We start from the raw sequence: 18917 nt of genomic DNA, 5'->3' as shown, positions 1-18917 counted from the left end.
TTGTTTCTTTCCTCTGAAGAGCTAAGTTCTGAGTGGCTCATTACCAGCTTCTGGATAATTAATATTTTCTAACCATGATAACTCATAAATACCAACTATTATAGCAGGGAAGGTTTATGAACTGCTGTTGCAGGGTTAAGTCATAGACACATGACTTACTGAAGAATAAATGTTCTAATGAAAAAAATATCCCCACTAAACTCTGTTGGCTACTTTCAAAGAGTCAATGGTTCCAACTCTATATGTAGTAATAAATTATTTGCCAGTGTGCAGATTAAGCTTGCAGCTATGGTAAAAGCACCTACCTGTTGTAGTATTACTGACCACCACAATATAAGAATGCTATTGACAAATTGGAGAAAGGAGATCAGTAGCCTCTGTACTATTGAGGCTGGAGAAGATGAAGACAAATATTTGAAGTGAATTAATAAATATTAATTGTTTACCTACTTTGTGCCCATAACTCAAGGTTCAAATACAAAAGTCCTACAATCCCTGGTCTCAGAATCTTATATTCACTTACTACATAGAAAAGGAAAAAGTAATTCCACATAGCTTCTGAAGCAGCATAAGAATCGACAGGTAGAAATTATAGGTGGTCAGATTTTGATTCAAAAGAGTAAAAAGTCTTCTTAAAAATTAAGTCAATCCAAAAACCAATCAAGTCAGGCAATATTGAAGTTCATTAGTCTTGAGTTATACAGACAAGACTGCAGATAAACATTGGTCTGTAAAGGTAGAAATTCACACTGACAAAAATTAATTTCCAAAATGTTAAAAAAGCCAAAACTTAGACAACACAATTTGCATCATTCATTGTAGAATTATTGATGATTTTTGAAAAAAATATGTACTATGTATTTATATCACAATCCTTCTCTAATTTCGTTTGGAAAGATGAGCAAGGACTGCTTCCTTCATTTAACTTTTCCCTTACTAAGTTTACTGAAAGAAGATCTGATTAAAAGAAAAATATGACCACAATATTGTGGATAATTTCTAGAGTTCTATTATTAAGTAAATTTATACATTCAAAAAGAGCAAATATTCCAGTTTTTTGAATGATTTTATACTACATTTGTATATTTGTTATGTGTCTAACCATGCACCCATATCTAGATGGAATTGCATTATGGATTAGGAGAGGAAGATAATGTGTTCTTATTTTTCTGACAAAATACATTAAAAATTTACATTTCTCTATCTCTAAAATCTTTGTTGTTTTCCTGAGTTATATTGTAATACAGGTTGTTAAAAAATAATAAAGTTCCATTTTGTTAAAATGGCCTAATCATGAGTCATTCCCTTACTTCCTATAGCAAGAAAGCAGGAAGCCCCCACAGTGATTGATCACTATTAAGTGAGAGCATTTTCTGCATGCCTGAATGTCTCCTGAATTTTCTCAAAGACAACTCTATGAATAAGAGAACAGGAGGAATATGTGCAGCAGAGAAATGCAGAAATCCCTTTCTGAAATAGATATTGAACTTTATTCTATTCTGGTTCACTACCCATAATGAAGTTCAGAAGTTCATATGACCTATTTCTGAGTCTTATATAGTTTTATCTATTATTTACAGCTACATTTCATTTTTGTGGCCCAGTTAGTCATACGCCAATAACTCTATTGTTATTATATAATAATTTTCACAAAGTCCTAAGCTGATGTTTTACTGTGATTTTGAGGTGACCGTGTTGTATCTGTGCTGACAGAATATAAGTTCTGTACAGGTTGTATAAAACTAGGAAAGCAGAGTACGGTCTTGAAATGTGTTGAGTCTAGTGAGATGGTGAAGAAGTGCAGTGGATGGAGAATAGGACTGGGAGTTAGGAAGACCTGAGTTCAAATCCTGTTTCAGATGCTAGGTACATGAATCTGGGCAACTCACTAAACCTGAGTTTCCTTTTTTCTTAAATGGACATAATAATAGCACCCACCTCCCAGAGCTGTTACAAGGATTAAATGAGATAATATTTGTAAAGTTCTCTGCAATCCTTAAAACTCTATATAAATGGTAACAAATTTTAGTTGTTATCATTATTACGGCCAACCTAAGTAACTACGGAGAAGTTCATCTTTGTAGATTGGGCACTGGATAATGAATTCACTGGCCATGGCAAACCATGAAATAATCATTTAAGCTACAAATGGTCTTTAGCCTTGTGTGGCTTTTTCAAACACTGTGAAGTGCCAAAAGGGCGGAGGATCATAGGAATCACAGAGTTTTTAGCACTCCCAATTAACATTGTCTTAACTGTTCAATTAAATTCAGTAACCATTAGTAAATGATAACTATAGGTAAGACAGTGTGATACATGCTAGCAACACAAGGACAAGAAAATTGCGATACTGTAAATGTATGCTGTTTGTCCAGTGATCAAGGAGTCATATTATTGCAATAAGTGAACTAAATCAGCAACAAGAAACTGGAAGTAAGGTAGATTTAGTCCAAAATTTGGGAATGGGTAATCAAACTGCAGTACATGAATGAACTAGAATATTACTGTATTCTAAGAAGTTGTGTTATAGATACTATAGAGAAACATGTGATAATTTAGAATAATCAATGCAGAATTAAACAGTGTGCATGAAGTTTCCATGCACAGAAACAGTAAAACAATAATCACAATCTATGTAATAATTAAAATTGTAGTGTGAGGAGAAACCTTGAAACTGAGCACTGTATAATTATAATGACCAAAACTGACCCTGAGAAAATGTACCTGACTTGCAGGTGGGGATACACAAGTAAAACAATGCACATGCCACCAGTCTCAATTGAGATGCTGATTGGTTTTGCTGAGCTGTTGTTTTTCCTTTCTTTTTTATGCTTTGTTGCAAGGGATGTAACAAAGATTCTGCATTGGGTAGGGGAGAGAGAGATGTTTGGAAATAAAGGTTGTGAAAACAAAGTTATCAATCGAATGTTCTGTTGCTTTCTTTAGAAAGGTCTTTTATAATCTGTTCTTGGGTTATTTAGGAAAATCCCTAAACAACTTCCTTATATTCAAAATAATGACTGATCATGACCTCAGAGGAATAGTGAAACGGTGGTGATGGTACACTAGAGGTATAGAACGAAATACATGTTTTTAATCATAGCTAAATGTACTTTGGAGAAGAGGGGGAGTTACCATATTGGGGGAGGGGGAGGAGATACTGAGAAGTGATAGTGACATAAAAATAATATTAATCAAACATTTTTAAAGCCTGAAAAAGAGGATGGTAGATGATTATGTGCAGTATTGCCTCATAAAATAGTCAAAAGCATTGCATAAAAAGCAAATCTATAGAGAGCTTGGCACAAGACCTAACTAAGCCGTGTCATTCCAAGAGTATTTGTGGATACAGCTGGCAGAAGTCCAATAGATAGAAAGCAGAACACATTTGTCAGCATTTCTATAACAATTAAATTTCATCGTCAATGACAGTGGAATGGCCACATTTGCACTCCCACAAGTGCAATCTAAAGAATGTAAATAAAATTTAGGCAGATGAAGTCAGGAAGAATAATTGGTCAGGACTAAGAATACAGAGGAGATACATGTTGGAACTAATTCTACTTTAAAAACTTTGATGGGCCATTTTTACAAGTTATGCCATGAAAGGTAAGACACCAAAGAATTGGCCAAAAATTGACAATGTTACTACCTTAAGGAGTGATAAAGAAGAAATCATTAACTATGACCACTTTCTGATCTATAAGAAAATAAGATAAAGGTTTTGAGAAGTATGAGAACTAGTGTAGTCAAGGAAGGAAAGAATTTCAAGGAAGAAGTAGTGAGCATAAAATGCTAAAAAAAAAAAAACAATTAAAAGCAGTCAACTCAATTCATTAAACATTAGGGACTAATATTTCTTAAATGTGTGCACCACTACAATTATGGTCATATAAGTTTAAGTTTACTTCTCGTACAGAGGCTGTATTGTGGGAAGAAGTGACCTAGATCCTTAGGAGAATATTTTGTTCTAACTTCTTTTCCATGTTATCTGAGAGTAGTTGTCACTGCCCTCTGGGGATCCAACCTACCAATTCAAGCAGAAGTTCAAGAAGGCCGCTGTTCCTGCTCCTCCTCCTTTGCCTTTTCCTCCTTCTTTTCATTTGTTTATTTTTATTCCTTTTTTTTTTTCAAAAATGGGGACAATTTACTTTTTGTCCTTGATGGTTTTCATTTTTGATTTCTTGAAATATGTATTTGGAAAGACAGGCTTTATAAAACCCACTATGTTTTTTAATATCTTATTTTCCCAAGCTACATGTTAAAACGATTTTTAATATTTGGGATTTTTTAAGTATTGAGTTCCAAACTCTATCCTTCCCTCTTTCCCTCTCTTCCCCTTTCCCTGAGATGGTAAGCAGTGTGATATCTTATACATGTGATATCATGTAATACATTCCCATATTAGTCATTCTATATGAGAAGATTTGAGGAAGGAAGGAAGGAAGGAAAGAAGGAATTAATGGGCATCCCCTTGATTTCCAATTGTTAGCCACCACAAAATAGCTTCTATAAATATTTTTGTACAAGTAAGGCATTTTCCCTTTTGTGGATATCTTTGGGATATAAACTTAGCAGTGATATTGCTGGATGAAATGATCTGCACAGTTTCATAGCCCTTTGAGCATAGTTCCAAGAGTACACAACTCCACAAAGAATGAATTAGTGTCCCAGTTTTCCCGCATACCCTCTAACATTTATCATTTTCCTTTTTTGTCATATTAGTCAATCTGATAGGTGTGAAGTGGTACCTCCGAGTTGTTTTAATTTACATTTCTCTAATCAACAGTAATTTAGAGTATTTTTTTCATATTACTGTAGATAGTTTTGATTTCTTTGTCTGAAAACTGCCTGTTCATATCCTTTGACTATTTTAAATGGAGCTATGTGGTTCCACCTTAAAACCCAAATAACTGTGGCTTTCATTGAATGGTAAATAATAGCCCAAACCCAAGCTTCTGTGCCTCAGTGTTTAGGCTCTGGTGGCTTAGAATTAGTGTAAATAGCAATTGTCTTCTGTTCTGGCTGGAAACTCTGAGGATCTTCCTTTCATAGACTGATATCTTTTAGAGGATAAATTGAACCATCTTTTGTGTCAACTCTTACCCACCCCTTAGTCATAGGGTCAAGAGACCTGGGAAAGACCTTAACTTAGAAAGGCCAAGGTCACTCAGTGTGTCCTGGGCTATTACCAGTCATCTAAAATTTTTTCTTGCCACTGGACTTCAATAACTCTGGAGGAGAAAGTAAGTCTGATGACTTTGCCTGCCTCACTCATATACAATTCATGTGCAAATCAAGACATCACCCTCATAATATCATTGGTCCTCTTAGAGAATGAAGGACAAACAACAAGGGACTAAGAAATGGTTACTAGATTTGGTAAAGATGAGGTGACTAGAAACATTTTTAAAAATATAAATATCCACATTGGATAATCAAGGATTATTCATAGACCTGCTGCTGATCATCAAAGGAACTAGCCATTTCCCACCTGCACTGATTTACTCTTCCTCAAGTACTCTTGGAGAAGAGAAGAGAAGGAGCATCTCTGTAGCATCTACTATGTGCCAAACACTGTGCTAAGTGCTTTTGTTAAAAATAAATATCTCATTTGATCCTCACAACAACCCTACAGGTTAGGTATTATTATTGGCCCCATCTTACAGTTCAGGAAACTAAGGCAAACAGAGGTTAAATAATTTACCCTGGGTCACACAGTTAATGCATTTCTGAAACCAAGTTTTAATTCAAGTCTTTCTGACTCCAGGCCCAGCTCTCTATTCACTGAGCCACCAGATGCCTGATGGTTCTCTTACTATTAGGAATGCACAGTATTGATACAGTGTAGACACCAAATCTGCATAGTCTACTACAACTCATGAGTTCAAGAGATTATTGGCCTAAGCCTCACATGTATCCATCAACAGTCTTTACTTAATTAGTGACTTTCAAAAGAAATATCAAGAAAACTGTCAAGCTTCCATAAACACTTTTTTACACTGGACCACATTTTTATAAGCATACAGTTACAAAGATAGAGAAGATATGAAGTCCCACTCTATGGTATACAAAAACAGCTTTTATCTCAAAGCACAACTTTCAACAAGTCACCCATGTATATAAGATAAGGAAAACACACACACACACACACACACACACACATATATATATATATATATATACATATACATATACATATACATATATTTCACAGAGATAACCATTCAATGACCCAGTTCTTCTAAGAGAGGCACAAAACACTGAGGCACACACTTAGCAAAAGTATCTGCCATTGCTATGGACAATGCCCTGTGCAGTGTCCTAATAGAAGAGGAATTTCCTTCAGATATTGAGGTACTCCAGATATTCCTTTTTGGGTATGATTTTGTGCTCACTTCATCAAGCTTCAGAATATTACAACATTTTCTTAATGAGATCTACTATTACTAAGAAGAAATTGCCTTTATAATCCAAATAGGAAAAACTAAATGGATGAAAATGCATACTGTCTAGATTATGATAATTATTTGAATGTCCATTCCATGGAGGGTCATTAAAGTACACACTTAGACCAGGTACTACAAATTGACAAGGAACAGTGCCTAGAGCTCAGAAAGAAGATGGCTAGCAATCTACTGGATTACTTTTTTGGAAAGTACATAGTTCTTTGAATTATAAGAATTCAATCCCCAACAAAAATTCCATCTTTTTGATGTAGTAGTGGCATATGGATTTGAATCTTGGACCATGGTCATCTCTGAAGAATCAGAGTTACAGATGACCTGGGGGCCACTGAGAGATGCATAATGAGCATAAGTAGGCTTCAGTTCATTCTCAGTTATAAGCTATGCATAGAAAATAGCATAGGAATACCACTTAAGATATAATATCATCAAAAGAAAAGATGGTCTGGTCTTTTAAAAAGGGTGAGAAATGGCAGAGCTATGGTTCAGATACTTCATTGATGTGCATAGACAGTGGAAAGATTAGAAGTAGGTACTTCTAACAGATAATGCCAAAATAACTTAATAACTCTTTTTAAAGAGTATAATTGATAAAGTTGGGAAGGCCATTGTACTCTATAATTTTAGCAGGGGTCACTGATCAAAAATGTACTTCAGGGGAATCATCAACACTGGGTGAGATAGAAAAATCTTAAAAAATGATCCTGTGTTTGAAAATGTTATCAAAGATATTATGTGATAATGCGAATTGTAGTATTGGTAGAATTGTAAATGACTCAGAATCTGAATCAGATCATTGCTGGAGGTGGGTTCTTTTGAAAAGTATTGGTATCATTCTTTTGAAGCCATAGTGCATGTGGGATTTTTAATGCTATATAATATAGTGTGATATGCAAAACCAACACCAAAAACTATACTTATTTGTAGATGGTTCTCTCTCTTTCAATAAAAAAGAAAAAGCAAACCAAAAAAAAAAAAAGAAGTGGGTGCTTCTGTAGCAGATCTGTGGGGAAAATTGCACAGTAAGGGAAAATACGGGAAATTACAAATCTGCGCCGATGGAAAGAATAGGTTAATGAATGAGATCATATAACCATTAGAAATTGAAGTTTAATAATGCAATTTCTACACAGAAATATTCCTTAGTAAGTACTTTCTTTGGTAAGATTCTTACAAAGCTGTGATTTATGTTTTACCTCGCAGGCTTTTCCCATGCCAACCTAGTTCTCACCAAGTGTCTGAGATATTAGAATCCACACTTAAAAGCAAGCATTCACTTTCACTTATTTTTTTAACTATGTTCAAACATAGTATCTTTGAGAATTTTTTCTGTGTACCATTAAGAGCAAAGATATTTCCATTTTAAAATACTTAGGCATTTTTATTCCAGAGGCATAAAATAGTCTCCTGACATATAATTATGAAAGAGATTTTTCTGAAGAATTGTACCCGTTGTACTCTGCAATTTCCAGAGCTTCATTTGCCATTTTGAAGCACTCCTTAAGCTCCAGTGGTCAACATTAGAAAAGATGTAAAGACGAATTTATGAAATGGAATTGTAACTGATTTATCTCAAGAAAATATTTTCTTACTTCCAATCTTGACCTAAACTACAAATTTTCCTCTGTACAGAGTGGGCTTGAATAGGTCATAAGAATGACAAAAATCCTGTTTATGGCCTAACAAGAACAGGAAGAATTTTATAAACTCAGATGTGTTTAATTAAGAAGGAATTAATACATTGCATATAAGGCTTCAAATTGTCCATAAGCCAAGCTGCTGAGTCTCTGTAGTTTGAAAATTCATATCGCATGTGTTCTGATCTGCTAGCTTTCCTTTTGTGGGGACAGGAAGATAATGATATTAACAACTTACACATCTGTTGCACTTTATAGTACTCAAAGTTCTTTCATTTAGTCTTATTTTATATGTTCAACAAACTTCTCTGATAGTCTTGTCCAGGGGTGGGGAATCTGTGGCCTCAAGGCCACATAAGGCCCTCTAGGTCCTCAAGTGTCGCCCTTTGTCTGAATCCATACTTCACAGAACCAGTCGAAGTTTGGATTCAGTCAAAGGGCTGCACTTGAGACCTACCACATGTGGCCTCGAGGCCACAGGTTCCCCACATCTGGTCTTGTCTATTTCCTGCAAAAGAAGGGTTTTTAATCATGCCCAGAAATATTTTTTTTATTTTATTCCTAAAAATATTTGAGAACACCATTATCATCACTGTAATTTTATATAAGGGAAAAAAGCAATTTGTAACTCTGTTACAAATATATCTCCATAAATAGAAAAGCAGACCTTCATCAGATTTTTTTTAATGAAATAGTCTATATACACAGCTTAACTCATTATCAATCACAGAATTAGTTTTTGGTTTACTTGGTGCTAATGAATAGAAACAGTTGACTTTCAGAAGTATTTAGAGTAAGATATTGAAACGCTTTCACCTTCCCATACTCCTGATAATCTAGTGTCTAAGGACCTCAAAAGGGATATTGCTGTGGATGAAAGAAGAGTATATATGATGGTATTTATCTGAGATGTAGTGCTAAGTTGCTAGAAAGTACTAGGAGATGTAGATAAAAATTTTAATCTACTGTTTACTGCAATAGTTCAATAACTAATGAGGGCCAAATGTAATAAATAGGAAGATATCTGAAAATTTTATAAAACATCTGTATGGAATTAAACGTATTTCTTTGGTTCAAAAAAATGAACCAAATATTAAAGATTCTATAATTCTATTCTAGTTAGGTTTGCATGTTTGGGTGTGTGTTGGCAGGGAATTTATAATTTGATGCTCCAAACTCACCACTTAATTTTCCCATGTTGCACCTGGCACTGAAAGGAGGCAGGGAAGGGATACAAGTGGAATATATGGCATGATCCACACATTCTGGTTTCTTATGATCTTGTTAAGAATTTATTATACACACCTGGAGAAACAGAATAATAAAAAACCAGAAAATAATCAGTTGTCAAAACTAGTGTGATAGGAATTCAGAAAAGAGAGACATCAATATGAACTGTAGTAGTCAAGGCAGGTTTTGTGTAGGAGACTTTTGTGGGATTTGAGATTGGCTCTGAAGGGTGAGCAAACTTTGGATAGGTAGAGAAGAAAAGTGAAAACATTGCAAGTGGGAGAAACAGTAGGAGCAAAGGTTTGGAAGTGGGAATGCATATAATGTATATGGGTGTCAGGAAGGAAGGAAGGAAGAAGAAGTTCAATTAATCAAACATTTAATGGGGGCTGAGAAAAAAGTCAACAGATTTAGTAAAAAGGAGATCAGCAGCGACTTCTAATACGTATGTTGTTAGCAGTTACAGGAAGAAAAGCTATATGACAGTGGGTTAAGGAGAGAATGGATGTCTGTTGTAATTGTTGTAAGCACCCAGTTTCAGTCACCTGTTCAAGAATTTTGGTATCAAAATTCTTTCTGTTCCTGTTAAGATAAAATGAAATTTAAAGGCAGTAATATTTTGTTTTGCAGTAAAACAATGAACATTAAGCAAGACTGACAACGGGATCTTTGTTTCATAGCTGTAAGCCCCATGGAATCTTTAAGAAAGGGTTTCTTTGGGTAACATACCTATTATCCATTGACAGCCTTTCTGGAGATAGATTTGGGAAAATGGTGTCACAATTTGATAACATTATTAGTACTTAAGAAAATAATATTTAATCTTATTCTGTTATATCATTGGCTTAGGAAAATAATCATTACATATACCTACACATAATTTGAACTAATATTTTTGAATACTTCAAAAAGAAAAATATCTGAAATTATACCCTTTCAGTTTTGAAATGTGTATAGGATGTGAGATTTGTTTTGGACAATTATAAATGATTTATATTATTATAAATGTAAAAGCATGGTCTTGTAGGAGAGCACTGGCCTTACCATCAGAAAAAATGGAATGGTACTTACTAACTTTATGACCCCAGGAGGGTCACTCCACTTCAATTTCCTCATCCGTAAAATGAGGATGGGGACTGGACCTTTGATTTCATTAGTGTAAGAAACTCCCTCTATCAATCCAGATTGGCACCATCTCTGAAACTAATAATCTTAGAGAGTTGCCTAGAGCACTAATAGGTTAAGTGACTTAGGCAAGGCAAAAACACCTTTATATGTTAGAGGCAGAACTTAAACCCATGTCTTCTTGGCTCCAAGGCTGACTCTACTTAGCATTACCTTATAGGTTGTAAAAACCAAATTTTTATAACCAAAGAATTTGCATAAAGATACTGATAAAATGAATTCATTGTTTTACTAAAATTGTACTTCTCCCTTACAAATACCTGAAATTTAGTTTTCCATTGTGACAAATTCGATGCAATCTTACAGTCATATTTCCCTCATTAGCAATGTATATGTTTGAGCATCATATGACAATGGTCTTTACGCATAACAATGAGAGACTACTTTTTTAATGTAAAGTTAAAATTTTATTTATTCAAACATAGAATCTATAAGCCTTATATTCTTTACAGATGTGAACTCAAAATAATGCTTAAAATTAAAAATGCTTAGATCAACCTGTAATCTCATAGATTATAGGGATATGGGAATTCCCTTCATTGGTGTATAGTATAACCTATCCACACCAACTAGTCCCATGTATTTCTTGGCCATATCCTTCCATAAATGATCCACAGTGAATTTAAACTATTTTCTGGGGCATTTCCTCTTGTTCTTTTAATATTTCTGGAAGTAACATTGTTTGCAAATTCTCTATGAAAGATTTATTGAAGGACATACACAAGAATTATATAGGATGAAATGGTGTGTAAATGGATCACAATCCACACGAGAGAAAGGGTATGAAGGGTATAATTCCTACACTGATGAAACACTGTCCATCACTGAATTACCAATATAATCCTTGGGACCATTCATTCTCAATACATGATTGGACTCACATGCTTTTTTACCCACAAATTTCTCAGTAAAGTCTTTCATATGAAACTCCTCTTTCAATAAAATATAAACTTCTCTATTTAGCTTTTGAAACCCTGAACAATCTGATCCGTACCTAAATTTCAGGTGTTATTCCCCTCCTGAACTCTCAGATCCAGCCATACTGGCCTTCTCTTTGTTCCTCAGATATGATTCACCATCACATGCACCTCAATTCTAGCCATAGCATCTGAGTCCTTCTCTTCCTTTGTGATATAACCTTAGCACCCTCGTATACAAAAAAAACTTACTGATCCCCCAAATTATTAGTATCTTCATTTACTAATTTTATATAACAACTTTGTATTACTTTGTATTTATTAACTTTATATTTTTCCTATATGTATTTTCATGTCTACATATACATATGTATGTGAAAGATAAGAGACATAAGTGAAATGCTTTTAATATCTGTACATATATATGTATATAAAACATATAACACACATTTTTGTGTATAGAGATATATGATGCTCATTTGCTGTTTCCCACATTGTAATGCAAGTTCTTTTAGATAAGTATTATTTCAATCTCTATAGCTACATCCCCAGTGCCTAGCAGAGTGCCTGGAACATATTAGAGCTTGATAGATTGATTCATGTGCAAATTGCCGTTGATAACATGTTGCAGTAACATACCACATCTACCACATGTCATTCTATTTACTTAAGCATAAGTATCTTACAAGATGCTTTAAATCATCAGGGGGAATATTCCTAGAAAGCTTTGTAAGAGAGCAAATGACTGATATGTAAGTAAAGTACATAGTTATAAAGAGATTTAACTAAAAATTAAACAATATAATATTTTAAAAATGTAAAGCTAAAGGCAAAGTGCTCAACAAAATTTAAAAGGAAAAACATATGTACTATACACTTAGATGACTTTACTGTCACCATGGAAATGGTAGTGAGTATGGTTCTGATTTTTAAGAGACTTAAAAATTAAGATCATTTATTTCTATGGAACTAAAATTGTAAAAGCAACTATATATCATGGCTCAAACTGTAAACTGAGGAAATGGGCAAGAGATTTACTGTCATCAACCCTAGCTATTTGCTTGTATCTTTAACACATATGAAGAAGAACTTCAAAAAATTCTCCTTGATTTTGATGGACCTTTGTGTACATTCTCTCTGAAAATGTGCCAAGGAATGTTCTCCAAATAACTTCACTTTCATGTTAAAAAAAACCTACAATAGAGAGGTTTGTTGTCTTACAGTTTGCTTCGTGGAACTTGTAAACTGTCCATTTTCCAGTCTCTGAAGCAGCTCCAGAATGTCCCAAGCTCAGAGCTATTCCAAGTGTTCAGATTAAACATTTAAATGCATTCAAGAGGCCTGCAGCTACTCTTTGACTTCATTCAGACCTAGTCATGTCCTGTTTTAGGCAGGTGTGTGTGCATCTCTCCCATATCAGAGATTCCAGTTTATTGTGAGGTCTGTTTTGGTGGATTCAATTTTTCCTTTGAAAGTCCCCCCCCCCAACTTTGGCACTTCACACTGTCCAATTTTGGTACCTCCTGGTATAATACAGCCACAGCTCACTAGCTTCCACAAAATAAACTATACCTGGGTTCTTGGTCAATTAATCAATCAGGAAATATTTACTAAACACCACTATGTGGGAGACATTGTGCTGGACTCTGGAGCTGGGAAGACCAAATAAGACTCTGCCCTGTCTCTGTGGTTCTGAGAATGCCATTCATTGCCCAGAGGGAGGGAACAGCACAGGCAGAAGCAAGCACCACAAAGAAATTGGCAAGAACTGCGGAAGCAAGGTTTCTCTGGGTAACTGGGCAGGAAATCTGGGGGTCAAGTTTGTGTTGATCAAAACGGTAGTATTCTTTAGCTTCTTTCTTTCCTTAAACCCCACCATCAGAACCTGAAACTTTTTTTCCCCTGGGAATGTGAAAAAATTTTTGTTTATCTTTCTTTGTTTAAATATTGACTTGGTTAACCACTTTGACCACTTTTTAAACAGTGGTTAATATTGGTGTTTACTTATTAGAAGGAAGCCACAGAAGTGGAAACATCTTTAGAGAGAGATGGTTCTAACACTGAGGTATTTTGCCAGAAGTACTGTCCCTAGATAGGGGTTTGGAGTGAATAAAATGATAAATTAAGTTATAGATTTTTGATACTACGTTCAGAGTGAATAAGAATCATTTATATTGGGAAATTCATGTGGTAATGAGTCAAAATGAGGCAAATAGCAGTGACTGAACAACACTAATCACCATGCCATACCCCTTGACAGTTTTTCATAGGATCGTGGTTTGCCTTTCTCAGATTTTTGTAGAGCATGACTTCTGTAATTTCCCAGAGAAGGTTATTTACATAGGACAGTATACTCTGAGGGATTACTGTATTTCTACATCTGGTTTGTATTCCTACATGTGCATTTTTATTTTTTTAATTTTATTTAATTTGTTCTGAACTTAAGAAATAACACAAGCATGTCCATAATAGAATAGAATAGAAAAAAGATGATTGTACATGAAATTGAAAATCTATTATTTACAACTTGCTATTCCTTTTAAATATATAATGGATTTGTCATGTAATTGTGGTTTTTTCTTCCCTTGTGCCCCCTCCCCGTGGCTACCATTAGACACAAGTGTGTATGTATGTGTGTGTGTGTGTTATGTGTGTGTATGTGTGTGCGTGTGTGTGTGTGTATGTGTGTGTGTGCGTAAAACCATTCTATACATCTATTTATCAGTTCTTTCTCTGGATACCAATAGTGTCTTCCTTCATGTGTGCTTAGTTAATTTGGCTGTTTATGTCAAAATGACTTATTAACTGAAAGTTGCTCTTAAAACAATATTGTTGTTACAGTATACAGAATTCTCTTGGTTCTGTTTATTTCGCTCTTCATTATTTTTTGCAAGTCTGTCCATGTTTTTCTTAGATCATCGAGCTCATCATTTCTTAGAGCAGTGTTCCATTTTGAGAAGTTGTGTGTCCTCCTCTGGGTCAGTCTCTACAGGATCGACCCAAGGGTGCTATGTCTTGTTCCTATGTTAATGGGAGAGTCAAGACCCCTAAAAAGTAACCCTGCTATTCTGGGGATAACTGTCTATGTAATAAAGGAGCTGACAAACCTGCCTGTGCAGGTTATATTTTTTAGAGATGATGACCTCTGGAGACAACTGGCCCTACACTAGGCTAACTTGGCTCTTATCTAAGTGTGATTGTCTCTGAAGTTCTTGCTGTTTTGTCCTCCAGGAATTCAACCTGGGGAAGAAGGTAGAGGCTTCTTTTTTATTTAGCCCCATGACATGTAGCCCAAATCTCTTGATCTTAAAAAGACTTTCTCCTATCTAGCTAGGAACATTTATTGCCTTTGTCAGGAGATTGTACAGATTACCTACCAGGGGCTGGCAAACAATAGCCTGTGTCAACAAATCCAGTTGCCACCTGCTTTTGTACTGTCTGAGAGATAAAAATGCTTAAAAAAAACAATTTTTAGGAAAGTTTTATTTCATTTTTAAAAATCTAACATCCATTGTTAGTTTCTTAGCTATACAAAGAGACAATGGACCAGATTTGACTTTCTAGCTGTAGTTTGCATTCTCCTAATACATCCATGGTAGATTTCAACATGGTAGGTCCAATATAATACAGCATTGAGCTAAGTGTTTAGGTCCTGGGACTACTCTCTGTCACACTTATCTTCCTCAATTGTCCAAGCTGTAGAGACAATTAATATTGAGTGTGGGAAGAAGTGATGAAGGGACAATGCTTGGATAGTAAGGTGAAACCTGTTAATTTGAGAATAGACTTCTTGACTTTAGTTTATTACCCAATCCTAAATTCAGGTTAGTTTAGCGAACCTAACTGAATATGCATTAAAGTTTTAGAGTTTAAGCAAACTATACTTCTACCATGTAACATTACTAAAAAGATTTTTAATATATACATATATATATATTTTTTTTAAAGCAAATTTGCTCAAGAAGCGGGACTTATTTGGTCTCGTTTTTTTTATATAAAACATGCGAAGAAATAGTGAGACTGGCATATGAAGACTGACTAAATGAATTTAAAATATTTAGCCTAGAAAAGCAAAGACTTGCAGGAGGGACATGTAGCTGTCTTTAACTATTTGAAGAGGCATTACACTGTAATTATTTATTATTAGGTTCATAATAAAAAAAGAAAATTAAAATTAAAAAGGAGGAAGTATGCCTTGACAGGGAAGGGATTCTTGTACAGCCTGGGTAGAATGAAATGACCTCAGAGTTTCCTTCCAACAATGAACTTCTGAGTGATTGTGGCTTCTTTTGTTATTAAAAAATTTTAAATTCATTCCTGTCCCCTACTGCCTTCTCCCTTCCAAAATGTTTTGAGTCTTAACAATGAATATGCAAAGAATTGCTTATTTCTGAGGCTAAATTATATTTATATATTACGTAATGTCATTTATTATATATGTAATATTATATATATTTATACTTCTTTGTCATTACAATCAGACTCACTCTTGCTATTGTTACTTCCCCCTTATATCTCAATGTTGCAGAAGGTAAAGGACAGCCTGCAAAGAATTTCAAGTCAGGTTGAGGTCATTCACAATAAGAAAACAGCAGCTTTACAAAATGCTACACCTGTGGAAGCTACTAAGATAAAAGAAGCTCTAACTCAACTCAATTTCCAGTGGGAGAAAGTTAACAAGATATATACTGATCGACAAGGGTAGGTAACTTTTTCAGTTTATTGTGTAAATGTGCTTGTATTTTCTGGAATGGGGAAAAATTCTGGAATCAAATCTAATCTGCTCTAAGTTGGGGGTTACAGCAGGGAGAAAGAAAGCAGCACATGGTTTATTATTAAGAAAAGAGGAGTATGGTGTCTAATATATGTCTGCTAAGGATCTAAGATCTATGATGTGCATTGTGAAAATTCTCTTTTATCAAAGTGTTTGGGAATAGGCCGCTGCTATGGCAGATATTATTTTGACAATTTTAAAAGGGTACAGCAAAGTAAAACAAATTTTTTTTTGGTTAAGCATGGAAGTTGGATTATTATTCAAATTTGTAAACTATATACATATTATGATCCAAAAAATAGATTAAGAGAAACATGGTATAACTGATAAAGAGCTAGCCTAGGAATCAGAAAGTCTTAAATTGAAGTCTCACCTCCATGCAAGTTATTTAGAACTTTAAGTAACCCAGACAAATCTCTAAGGCTATAAATTACAGAGCAGTTACTCTTCCGCTACATTGTTGTTTTCCCACTGGTAGTTTCCTGTATCATTTAAACTATAAGTTTGGAAACACATATATACCACACATATATGTGTGTGTATATATATATACATACATATGTATGCATTAAAGAACTTTGTATTCTTGTAACAGTCAGTTTTAATATACTGCTTCTTTTCCGTATTAATCTTCATTCTTTGTTGTGAGAAGATAAGTATAATAGAGGCATTTAATTGCAATTTAAGCCTTTGTTTCCATATAGATCAATACTATTTTAAACCTAATTTGAGTTTACATCCAGGTTATTATATTGTTTTTGTTTTGCTTTTTTTAATACCTAAAAACACAGATTATTTGAATGGATCCTATTACTGGCCCAAGTTTACATAACTTTTCTGGCCTTACTGACCTTAGGAGACTACATTTTATTCTTCCTGTCAAAGTTCTACATTACTGATTGATTTTTTTGTTGTTCACTTGACCCAAGAGAGTCACTAAATAGGAATTTTTCATCTCTAATCCCTGGAAGTTCAACACAACTCAACACAGCAAGCACCTACCCTACCTGCATTCAACATTTCCTCATTCACCCCACTAGCTACGGCCCACCCTCCCTAACTACTTGCACTTATTGCACTGACACTCGTTCTGTTTGCACTACATACTTGTCTCTCCCTTTAGAAAGCATACGCCTTGAGGACAGGGATCATTTTATCCATTTGATTTACATCTCTAGCACTTAGCCGGGTCACTAATGCGTAACGGGTGATTAAGCTTCTCTTTCAGCTGTCTTGGAGGGAATATAATTAAGCCTACTGCATTTAGTCTTCTTTCAGCTTTTGGCCTTTCCTCCTTTTCATGGTTGTTGTTTAGTCATTTCAGCCCTGTCTGACTCTGTGGCCCCATTGGGGGTTTTCTTGGCAAAGATACTGGAATGGTTAGCCATTTCCTACTCTGGCTCATATTATAGATAAGTAACTGAGGCAAACAGGGTTAGGTGGCTTACCCAGGATCTCACAGCTACTGAGTGTTTGAGGATAGATTTGAACTCATAAAAATTCAGGCCCAGCACTCTATCCACTGTGCCACCTAGCTGCACTATTGCATGGTTTTCTTTTATAGCAAATCAGTTTGCCACCATTATTTTAAGACAAAACCTTTTTTAAAAATACAGAAAATGAGCAAGATTTAAAGGTAAGCAATACTAGTTTGCCACTCAGTAGTGAGTGGGGGGAAGTGGGGAATGAAAAAGGGATACTATATCTACCAATATTAATTATCAAGGAAATAGAAAAATTTAGCCCTACTTGTGTACTGGGTCAGTGAGCCAGATGGGGCTCCAACTATTCATGATTATATTCAGTTAGAGATGAGCAGGACCCTTCCCTTGCAATCTGCTATTGACTGCTAGGTGATCTGTGCTCTCTGGGGAGATCCAGAGTTCCCACGAGAACCTCAGTTTCTTCTTCTATGACCCTTCAACCCTTCTTTCCATTTGGGGGAAAACAAAACACCAAACAAACATTTTCCAATAGCTCCCCTTGCTGAAAAGGGGAAGCCCCTCTTGTTGTCAAGGCTTCAACAGGCAATGCGTGAGACTGAGGAAATGCAACATTTTAACAGCTCTTACATCAAGATGCTACTCTGTGCCTTGATGGGAGGGGAGAGTGTTGTGGGCCTGAGGAGGAGCAGCGCGGAGAGCGGAGTAGTTAATACCACTTCTTGCATCGTGGTGAAGTAGGAAGAGTGGATTTTTAATGTAAAGACTGAGATTCAAATCCATTTCATAGTTCTGTGACCAAGGGTATATCATTTATTCTCTTTAAATCTTACTTTACTTATCTAATTATATTTGCACGACTTACCTCACAGGGTTCTTATAAAGATCAAATGGGATAATCTAAATAAAACCTGCAAAGCCTTGGAGCAAGGTTTCTAAGGTCAACAACATTCGCTTGTAGATCATGCTTTACCTCAGCCTGCTACTTGATTCATTCCCATAACGACTCTTATAATCCTGAACTCTATTGTAATCTAGGAGTATATTTCAATTTTTAATTTATTAATAAACTTGGGACCTCTTTTTCATTAATTAATCAGTTGGTTCAAACCTCTATCCAAGTTTATTCAATATTAAATAAACTAGAGAAATCTTCCCAGTAACAATTATTCGTATTTCTCTATGCAGTAAGCCCCTTAACCTTCTATGATTAAATAAATATTAAAACTACCATATATGGAATCTGTTAACAAATGTAATCAGTA

The 18917-nt window shown here is 35.0% G+C and overlaps 1 protein-coding gene across 6 annotated transcripts in view; it reads left to right on the top strand.

Moving 5' to 3' along the window:
* The window catches only part of DMD (dystrophin), a 1925924-nt gene that overhangs the window by 617941 nt on the left and 1289066 nt on the right, over positions 1–18917 (top strand). For all 6 annotated transcript variants that reach the window (XM_036747778.1, XM_036747779.1, XM_036747772.1 and 3 more), the window contains one exon: positions 15965–16137. In XM_036747778.1, coding sequence (XP_036603673.1) covers positions 15965–16137 — 173 coding nt within the window. The remainder of the gene's footprint in view (positions 1–15964; positions 16138–18917) is intronic.

This window comes from Trichosurus vulpecula, chromosome 2 (genome assembly GCF_011100635.1).
Source record: "Trichosurus vulpecula isolate mTriVul1 chromosome 2, mTriVul1.pri, whole genome shotgun sequence".
NCBI lineage: Eukaryota > Metazoa > Chordata > Mammalia > Diprotodontia > Phalangeridae > Trichosurus > Trichosurus vulpecula.
The sequence above is the reverse complement of the archived record's forward strand: the minus strand, read 5'-3'. Positions and strand labels throughout refer to the sequence as shown.